We start from the raw sequence: 11,208 nt of genomic DNA, 5'->3' as shown, positions 1-11,208 counted from the left end.
TTAACATAGGACCACACAAATCAGAATGAACCAGTTCTAACACATCTTTGGCTCTATACCCCTGGGCCTTAAAAGGTCTCTTGGTCATTTTATCTTCCAAGCAAGATTCACAGGTTGAAAAATTTTCCAACTCTAATAAACCCAAGAGTCCATCAGCTAAAAACCTTTGAATCCTACTTAAGTTAATATGACCAAGCCTTAGATGCCAAAGATATGTTTGGTTCATTTCAGAAGGTTCCTTTCTCTTATTAGAATTAGAAGATGTGTTATTAATTTCCATTTGTTACTTTGTGGGAGATATTAGATTTAAAGTATATAAATTGTCAACCAATGCACCAGAACAGATAATAACCCTATTTCTCTTTATAACCACATTGTTACTAAAAGAAACAGAATATCCATCCAAATACAATTTAGAAACTGAAATTAAATTCTTTCTAAAACTGGGTACATAAAGACAATTTCTTAAAACCAAACTTCTATTCCTATCAAAAGATAAGTAGACGTCTCCCACTGCAACAGCCGCCACCTTAGTAGCATTGCCCATGTAGACGGTTATCTCTCCTTCAAATAGTTGTCGGGTTTCCTGGAAGCCCTGCAAAGAGTTGCAGACATGATCAGTAGCTCCCGTATCTACACACCAAGTGCTGGTAAATAACACCGCTAAACATGTTTCAACTACTAGAGAATGAGATATATCTTTATTGTTCTCTTTCCTACGAGGACAGTCTGTCTTCCAATGTCCTGACTGCTTGCAGATGAAGCACTTGCCCTTCGGCTTCTTCATTCCAACTTTATGTCCTGTATCTTGAGGTTTATTCACCTTCTTTGCTGATACAGCCTGTTTCTTCTTCTTCTTGTCTTTCGACTTAGAAGTAGAACTATTTTCAACATAGTGAATCTAAGAATTATGACGAAATAGCCCTTCTGCTGCCTGAAGTTCTGTCAGTAGTTTCGCCAATAAATACATCCTTTTATTCATATTATAGTTCAGGCGGAAATGCTCAAAACTTCTGGGTAGCGTTTGGAGAATCATATCGATCTGGGTTTCCCCATCAATTTCTCCTCCAAGGATTTATATTTCGTTCAAATAAGCCATCATCTTTAGGATATGGTCCATCACGGGAGTACCCTCTGTCATGGTGGCTGTCATTAATTTCCTCATAGCTTCTTGCCTAGCGGTTTGATCCTGGTGACCAAAGAGATCCTTGAGATTATTCATTATATCATAAGCTGTTAGTAAATCATGATGCTGATGTTGCAGCACATTTGACATTGAAGCCAAAAAGTAACACCGCGCCATCTCATCTGCCTTTACCCATTTCCTATGATACTCAATCTCCTCTTGGGTAGATTCATCATTAGGCACATTAGGGCACTCCTCTGACAGTACAAACTTATAGCCCTCAGCAGTTAGGACAATGTCCAGGTTTCTTTTCCAATCTATATAGTTGGGACCAGTAAGTTTGTTCTCTTTCAGTATAATGGCCAATGGGTTGAAAGTCATCCTAAGAATCACAAAATAAACTTTGGCCAAGACTCTAAATTTAGAATAATATTGATTCCTCAAACAATACTATTTAAATTTACCAACATCTCAAAACACCGTGAATTTTACATGCCACGTTAGTGTGGACATATACAAATTCAACATTTGCAAGAGGAGGGCTTTACCCATTAATTTTATTATCTTGTCATCCTAACTTTATGACAGATAAAATTAATAATTGGTTTTCCTTTGGTCACACAAGACAATAGCAGTGACTCTGTTGGGGAGGATACTATTAAATGCGTCTAAGTGTATATCATTACTTGATACTTAGTCCATTAAATAGGATTGTGCCCCTTCAATTGGAGAATATCACACACTTCTAAATAATTTCCTATAACCATCCATAAAGGAATTTTGATCTAGTGATCCGCAACAAACCCATCCGTTATAGAGGGAGGCACTCAGAGCCAACATGCAAACTTATTGCATCACTTACAACCCAGCAATGGAGACCGTGGAATTTAATTAAAAATCCCTCACCCACTTAGTTAGTTAAGGTGAGGAATTTTAACCTATGCTAGCATGCATCACATGCACACACACATCACAGTAAATAAAAGTAATAAATATGAAAATTAATTTTCCAACTATTATGCCTTCTTCCATCACTGTCCTTCGCGTGCTGCCATCCCTAGGGATCATGTCATCGGGTCCATCGAGCTTCCTTTTCTGCTGCGCCTCTAGTCCTCCAATAGCACCATGCATCGCAAGGATACGATCCCCGACAAAAATAGAATTTTACATATATCAATCTTATATTCCATAAAGGAATGTACATGTAATCTAGATCAAAACAAAATTGTAAAATCCTAATAACTAATACAGCTCCTACTGTATTTAATATTACAATCATGGACACACAATAAAATGTCCTTGACATGTCCAAGGGTCCAATCACATACAATATCTATTTGTCATAATAGTTGGAGCCTACAACCACAAAGTTAACACATCCTACTATTATCCTGCCTAAATTATGTATGACATGTGCATAATTCTATCTAAAAACCAAACACACAAAGGCAAACCCTAGCTTTGATACCAATTGTTGGTTAGTCCTAGGAATATCGTACCGGTTTCACTATACAAAAATTTTTGTACAAGTGTCGAACCTTTCCTAAACAACCTATTGTGTTCTTTAGAAATTAAATCAGGAATCGCAAACGGAACTTAACATTATTGATTCCAAATTTAACTTAATTGTTCTTAATGATTTAGATTTGGATCGCAAGCGGAACTTAACACTATTGATCCAAATCCACCTATGTTATAAATTTGATTAAATATTTATTTCTAAAATCGGCTCCCAGGTCAAACATGGTGAGGCACTAGGCCTTCTTGGGTATGGGATCATCCACCACTGCCTCGACAAAGCCTTTAATAGAAATTTAATATTTAATTTCCTAAAATAACATTAGGTTTAACCGAAAAAAATAATTGAATAACAAATCCGAAAAACAAAACAAAAGAAACACAACTTCGAAACAAATCCGAAACTCTAGAATCATATGCCTCTTGTGTTTGGAATTCATACAAAGAAGAACTAGCATGATGCGGAAAATAATTACTAGTTATACCTCTTCTTTATATGCTAATAACCTCGAGATCTTCTACCATATTGCTCGCCTCCTCTTGGACGTCATGTGGGCGACGATCCTCCAAGATGAACACCACGCAAAACTCCTCCTCCTTCTCTAATATTCGGCCACCACCACCACCAAGGAACAAAAGAGAGCAAGAGGAAAGGGAAGGGAGAGAGGGCCGGTCACAAGAGAGAGCACCAACAAGAGAATAAGAATTGATATCCCATGAGGCCTCTCCTCCCCTTCTTTTATAATACTTGCCCAAGGCAAATAAGGAATGATTTTTATAAAAATTAAAATCTTCCTCTTGTTTTTCCTTTTCTCCTTTTAATTTTCCTTTTCTCCTTTTAATTGATAGTATGGTCGGTCCCCTTGCTTGGGGCACCAAGCAAGGGTGGCCGGCCCTTAAAAGAGGAAGGAAATATTTTGTAAAAATTTTGTAAGCAAAAAAAGAAAGCTATTATAAAATTTTACAAGCTCTCTTTTAATATCCTAATGAGGATGTTAAAAAAGGAAAGTTTTAAAAATTAAAACCAAGTTTTAAAATTTAAAACTTCTCATTTAAAATTTTCTTTTTTAACACGGTGAAAAAAAAGGAAAGTTTCAAATTTAAAACTCCCTTTATAAAAACCAAGAGGATGGTTAAAAAAAGGAAAGTTTTAAAACTTTTAAACTTTCTTTTAAACAGTGTGGCCTAATTCAAATAAGAAAAGTTTTATAATTTTAAAATCTCTCTTTTAAAACTTGTAGATATCTGCAAAGAGAAGATTTTAAAAATTTAAAATACCCCTTTTAATTTGAATTATGGTGGCCGGCCCCTACTTGCTTGGGCACCAAGTATAGGACCGGCCCCTTTGAGAAGGAAGTGGCCAGCTCCTATGGCTTGGTCACCAAGCCATGGGTCGACCTCTTCTTGGACACCAAGATGGATTTTTCATGAGTGAATTTTAGGCATTAATGAGGCTATGACAGGGACCAAGAGGAGAAATTGGTTTTGAACTTCTGATGAACTCGAGTATCCCGTGTTCGCCCCGAACACACAACTCTAATTCATCAATAATAACTCATTCCACTAGAGAGTTATTATTGCACTACCGCACCAATCCCAAATTACATTATGGGCTCCTTCTTATCATGAGTGTGTTAGTCTCCCTGTGTTTAAGATATCGAATGTCCATTAATTTAATTGAGTTACTAACAACTCGCTTTAATTAATATCTTAGTCCAATAGTAGTACCACTCAACTTCATCGTCATGTCGGACTAAGTCCACCTGCAGGGCTTAACATGACAATCCTTATGAGCTCCTCTTGGAGACATTCTCAACCTAGATTACTAGGGCACAGTTTCTTTCTATAATCAACAACACACACTATAAGTAATATCATTTCTCAACTTATCGGGCCTATTGATTTATCGAGCTAAATCTCACCCTTTGATAAGTTAAAGAAATAAATACTAAATGTATGTGGTTGTTATTATATTAGGATTAAGAGCACACACTTCCATAATAACTAAGACCTTGTTCTTTTATTAAATCAGTATACAAAGAACTTACCTTAAATGGTCCTACTCAATACACTCAGAGTGTACTAGTGTAATTTATTAGTCAAGATAAACTAATACTTAATTACACTATGACTATTCCAACGGTTTGTTCCTTTCTATCTTAGTGGTGAGCAACTGTTTATAATTTATAAAGAACTGATAACATGATCTTCTGTGTGTGACACCACACATATGTTATCTACAATATAAATTAATTGAACAACTACACTTAGCAAATAAATGTAGACATTTGACCAATGTGATTATTTTATTTCAAAAATAAATATTTACAAAAGCTAGGCTTTTAGTATATACTCTAACAGGGATGGATCCACCTATGCGAGAGCATATGATAGACAAGTTTTTTAATATGATAGATCCATCTCAAAGTATAGTGTGAACCCCTTCATACAACACAGAACATAAAGGTCGACCTACGGGTAGAGATGAGCAAAGTGGGCGTCACATATCTTCTTTCGGAGATGCATCCACTTCAGGATCTAGGGGCTCTCAACCGATTGCAACATCTCGAGGGAGAGGAAGACGTAGAAGGGGGTCGAAGGTTCACAATTCTCAAACAACTCATGATCACTCTCCAGTTCCACCCATCCATGATACTTATATTGAGAAATTAGTTGTGTCTCTGCAGCGTTATATTTCTCATACTATTGATGTTCAACCTGATGGTTATTGTGGATTCAAGGCAATAACTGCACTAATTGGGTATGGTGAAGAAGGTTGATTTCAAGTACGATTCGAGCTTATAGAAGAGATTCAACAAAATAAGGATCTATATGATCAACTTTATCTAGATCCAAATTTGGTAACCAATCTATTATTCTCATTGAATTGGTTCGAGCCGTGGGCACCAGAAATGTATTAGATGGACTCTATGCCTTTGGGAATTGTCATCGCATCAAGATACAATCTTGTATTTCATACATTTTGTGAGAATGTTTGAAATTGTTTTACTCACTTGCCATTAAGAACTCCTCCAGTTCCAAATCAAGAGTGTCAAGAAATAACTATTGCTCATATTGGCAATCACTTCGTACAAGTTTTCTTACATCCTCATTATCCTGTACCACCCATTCCAACTTGGTGATGGTAATATTCATCGTATGAAGCTAAAGGATGGGTCACTCGTTATAGGACATGTATTCATTTGTGGTACGAAGTAATAGGTACACCACCACCAAACGCGTCGGGAGCAGAATTTGGAGGCAATATTGATTAAGATTTCTATTTTTATATATTTTTATTTTTTTTTTGTATTATTACATGTACTCTTCATTTGAAAAAAAAAATGTTTGTTCCTAAGTTATGAATGTGTTCACTATTAATTGTTAGTATTTTTATTAGTTTTAAATATAAACTAAAAAAACAAAAAAATTATAAACATATAAAAAAAATTATTAAAAAAATAAAATTGATAAAAAAAACTGATTAACAAAAAAAAAATCAATAAAAAACAAAACTTAAAAAAATTAAAAAAAATACAAGTATTATGAAAAAAATAATAAATTAAATTAATTAAAAAATAAAAACTAAATAAAATTAAAAATATACAAGTATGAGAGCTATTTTTAAACAAAATTAATTAAAAAATTAAAACTAAATGAAAACTAAATGAAATTAAAAAAAAAAAAAAAAAAAAAAAGAGATGGGTAGATGCATCATTTGACAGGGAGAGAGGAGATGGAGGGAGGGGGCGGTGTGGGCCAGACGGGGAAGCAGGTCTCCATGTGAAATGTGATAAATCTTTTAAACAAATAAATGAGCACGTGGTCATTTTTTTAAGACAAATAAATCTCTCAAAAATCGAACCGTTTACTTCAAACCTGAAAAAGGAAGCCATCGATTGATTGCCTGCGAGTTCACGGCGGTTGGTGTGCGTTCAACTTGCAACTTGCAACTTGCAACTTGCATGGTGAATAAGTCGCAGTGGTGGAGGTAGGTGCAGTCTGAATTTTTCCAGTTTCACAGTTTTCGTAATTATATACATAATTTTCTTTTTTAAAAAAAAAACTTTTGAACGGTTTTTCGGAGGAAGGAAGGACGAAAGATCCAGCTCGGAATATAAAATTTTATAGCAGAGGATCTATAAATAAGAAGGCGAAGGTTTCTTCAAGTACTCGTGCACCAACAGCTAGCTAGCTAGTCTTCTTAATTAGCTAGCTTGTTGATTTAGCCAATTTAATTCAATCGATGGCTAGCACCGAAGCCTTCCGGCGAGCGCCTCCGGCCGACGGCCCTGCCACCGTCCTCGCCATCGGCACGGCCAATCCGTCCCATTTCGTGGACCAGATGCAGTACCCTGATTACTACTTCCGCGTCACTAACGCGGAGGACAAGACAGAGCTCAAACAGAAGTTCAAGCGGATTTGTAAGTCGATCGATAGATTATAATTAGTGATGGATTCGTTTGATTGATTGATTGATTTAGGTGAGAAGTCGACGATCAGGAAGAGGCACATGTGCTTGACGGAGGAGATCCTGAAGGAGAACCCGAGCCTGTGCGCGTACATGGCGCCGTCCTTCGACGCGCGCCAGGGGATCGTGCTCGAGGAGGTGCCGCGGCTGGCGAAGGAGGCCGCCGATAAGGCCATCAAGGAGTGGGGCCGCCCCGTCTCCGACGTCACCCACCTCGTCTTCTGCTCCGCCGCCGGGGTTGACCTCCCGGGCGTCGACTACCGCCTCATACAGCTTCTCGGCCTGCCGGCGCGCGTGCGACGCGTGATGCTCTACAACGTCGGATGCCACGCCGGCGGCACCGCGCTGCGCGTGGCCAAAGACCTGGCGGAGAACAACAAGGGCGCGCGCGTCCTGGTGGTGTGCTCCGAGCTCAACGTCATGTTCTTCCGCGGCCCCGACGACCACCACTTCGAGAACCTGATCGGGCAGGCTCTGTTCGGCGACGGCGCCGCTGCACTCATCGTCGGAGCCGACCCGGAGGAGGCGGAGAGAGCTATCTATGAGGTGGCCTCGGCGACCCAGGTAATTCTTCAGTTCCGTACTTCTTCAATAATGATAACTAACTTCGATTTCATTTATTTCCACTCAATAGTGCGCAGGTCTCCCGTTCAACTTCAATAATTTTTACTATAAGATTAGCGCATGAGTTATTCTTAATATAAGATCTAAGATTCAAATTTTGGTATGGTCGAAATAAATATTTTTTTTATGCGTCAATCATTATTTTAAGGACTAGTAGTCATTCATGATTGTATTTCCTCCGTGTTAATCCTAAGACGGATTGAAAGTATGCTAGGGGCTAGTTAGGGTGATGGAATTCACGTTCCAGAATTTCAGAATTCATTACTTGAACTGACCTGTTATTACCTCCAATTAACAGGTGATGCTGCCGGAGAGCGAGGAGATGGTAGGGGGACACCTGCGGGAGATCGGCCTGACATTCCACTTGGCGAGCAAGCTGCCGGCGGTGGTGGGCGGCAACATCGAACGGTGCCTGGAGGCGGCGTTCGGGCCGCAGGCAGGGGTAGCGGACTGGAACGAGCTGTTCTGGATCGTGCACCCGGGCGGCCGGGCGATCATAGATCAGGTAGAGGCGAGGGCCGGGTTGACGGCTGAGAAGCTGGCTGTGACTAGGCACGTGCTGAGGGAGTACGGCAACATGCAGAGCGCCTCGGTGCTGTTCATCATGGACGAGATGAGAAAGCGGTCGGCGGCGGAGGGCTGCGCCACCACCGGCCAGGGCTGCCAGTGGGGGGTGCTCTTCGGCTTCGGCCCCGGACTCACCGTCGAGACCGTCGTGCTCCGAAGCGTCCCCATCAAGTTGATCAATTAGTTACTCCGTAACGATAATTAATTACCCTGAAAACAGCTTGCATCAATATCGATCGTAATTAATTTTATTCAATAAAAGTTTATTAATAATTTATATACCCCTCCCACAGAATTTTTGTGGCATCCAGTGAGTTGGTTAACTGGGGTGTTTCATTATTAATAATTTATATACCCCTCCCATAGAATTTTTGTGGGGTCCAGTGAGTTTGTTAACTCAGGTGTTTCATTGAATATTTAATTTATAATTAATATTTACGCACACGCATTTGTATAAATCAACACTAAGATCGGTACTTTAGGGTTAATTTCTACTTGTCAACACTAATATGTTGATATTGATCTTTTAAAATTAGTAGTTAAAATTGATATTTAAATATCAGCATTAACATCGATGCTTGTTTATAAAAATATACATAACTTTACATGGATAGAAAAAAAAATTAAAACTAGCATCATTTTACATATAATAGAAAAGGAAATTATTATATATATATATATATATATATATATATATATCAGTGAAATAAAAATTTTAGGAGGTTAGCAGTTGGTAAAGGAACCGCTCGTTTTAGATGTATCTTATTATGATATGTGAGGTAGAAAAATTGATACATATAAATACAGAATATAATATCTTATATAGTTCAATTAAGAAATTTTAAACTCTAAATATAAAAGGAAAAAAGATCACATTATTTTAAAAGCTATAAACAAATAAATATATATAATCTAACATCCCCCCTCAAATTCACGATGTTATAACTAGAAGTATTGAGAGTTTGTTAGATAAGAAACGAAAGCGTAGAGCGAAATGTGACTTGGTAAACATATCAGCAATTCGTAGCTTTGAAGGAACAAAAGACAATGTGATGATGTCAATCTGAAGATGGTGACGAGTAATGTGACAATCAATTTCAATATATTTCATTGGCTCATGAAAAATTGAATTGCATGTAATTTGAATAGCACTTTAATTATCACAATATAACGGAGTAGGTTGATGAAGAGAGATACTCATATCCGTAAGCAACCAACATAACCAAACTGTCTCAAAAGTAGTTGAGGTCATGACACGATACTCAGCTTCTGTGGAAGATCTAGAAATAACATCTTGCTTCTTACTCTTCAAAGAAATAAGGGAGTCACCAAGAAAAATGCAGAAACCAATGATAGATTTACGATCCGTAGGACCACCAGCCCAATCCGCATTAGAGTATGTACGCAATTCAAGAAATGAAGTAGAAGGAAATAAAAGACTTTGAAATTGAGTGCCCCGAAGATACCTGAGAATATGAAGAACAAGAGCCCAATAAACTGTAGTTAGTGCAGCGACAAATTGACTAAACGCATGAACAATATACACAATATTTGGACGAGTCATAGTGAGATAAACCAAGCTTCCAACAATAATTTTGTGCAAACTAGAATCCGACAAAGGTGAGCCATCAAATGGAGAATGTCGAGCATTAGTCTCAATAAGAGTATCAATGACTCTATTATCAGTAAGACAAGCACACCCGAACAAATCAGATATATATTTTAACTAGGATAAAAGATAACCTTTCAGGGAATACGCAACCTCAATACCTAGAAAGTAGTGTAGTATACCCAAGTCTTTCACAGTAAAACAACGAGCTAACTCAGACTTCAGAGAAACAATTCCATCAGAATCATCACCAGTAATAATCATGTCATCAACATATATTGATAAAAGAATATGACCTACACTCGTACATCTAACAAACAATGTTGAATCGTGATTACTAGGATGAAAACCAAGTGAAGTAATCGCTATAGAGAACTTCTCAAACCAAGCTCAAGGTGCTTATTTAAAACCATAAAGTGCTTTACAAAGCTTACAAACTTCACCAGGTTGGTGTGAAATACTATGAGGAGGTGTCATATAAACTTCTTCATGAAGATCACCATTTAGAAATGCATTCTTGACATCCATATGAGATATTCTTCATCGACAAACAGAAGTACCTGCAATCAAAGCACAAACAATCATCATTTTTGCAACAGGAGCAAAAATCAATACTAATATGTTGCTCACACGGATTTGTATAAATCAATACTAATATGTTTCATTGAATATTTAATTTATAATTAATATTTGCGCACATGGATTTGTATAAATCAACACTAAGATTGGTACTTTAGGGTTAATTTCTACTTGTCAACACTAATATGTTGGTATTGATCTTTTAAAACTAGTAGTTAAAGTTGATATTTAAATATCAGCATTAACATCGATGCTAGTTTATAAAAATATACATAACTTTACCTGGATAGAAAAAAAAAATTAAAACTACCATCATTTTACATATAATAGAAAAGAAAATTATTATACGCATATATATATACATATATATATATATATATATATATATATATATATATATATATATATATATATATATATATATATATATATATATATATATATATATCAGTGAAATAAAAATTTATAGTATATACACTGCTATTTAAATGTATCTTATTATGCTATGTGAGGTTGAAAAATTGATACATATAAATACAGAATATAATGTCTTATATAGTACAGTTAAGAAATCATAAACTCTAAATATAAATAGAAAAAAGATCAAATTACTTTAAAAGTTATAAACAAATAAATATATATAATCTAACACCCCCCCCCCCTCAAATTCATGATGCTATAGCTAGAAGCATTGAGAGTTTGTTAGTTATGAAA

At 36.8% G+C, this 11,208-nt stretch overlaps 1 protein-coding gene across 1 annotated transcript; it reads left to right on the top strand.

Moving 5' to 3' along the window:
- The first annotated feature begins 6,807 nt into the window (after positions 1 to 6,807).
- On the top strand, positions 6,808 to 8,585 carry LOC122012867 (phenylpropanoylacetyl-CoA synthase-like). The gene is made up of 3 exons (XM_042569523.1): positions 6,808 to 7,068; positions 7,129 to 7,679; positions 8,038 to 8,585. Exons 1-3 carry the CDS (start codon positions 6,891 to 6,893, stop codon positions 8,488 to 8,490), a joined length of 1,182 nt encoding a protein of 393 aa, XP_042425457.1. The 5' UTR covers positions 6,808 to 6,890; the 3' UTR covers positions 8,491 to 8,585.
- Positions 8,586 to 11,208: the final 2,623 nt, after the last annotated feature.

The sequence above is a fragment of the Zingiber officinale genome, chromosome 8A, assembly GCF_018446385.1.
Source record: "Zingiber officinale cultivar Zhangliang chromosome 8A, Zo_v1.1, whole genome shotgun sequence".
Lineage (NCBI taxonomy): Eukaryota > Viridiplantae > Streptophyta > Magnoliopsida > Zingiberales > Zingiberaceae > Zingiber > Zingiber officinale.
Note: the sequence above shows the minus strand (reverse complement) of the source record. Positions and strands in the feature narration are given on the sequence as shown.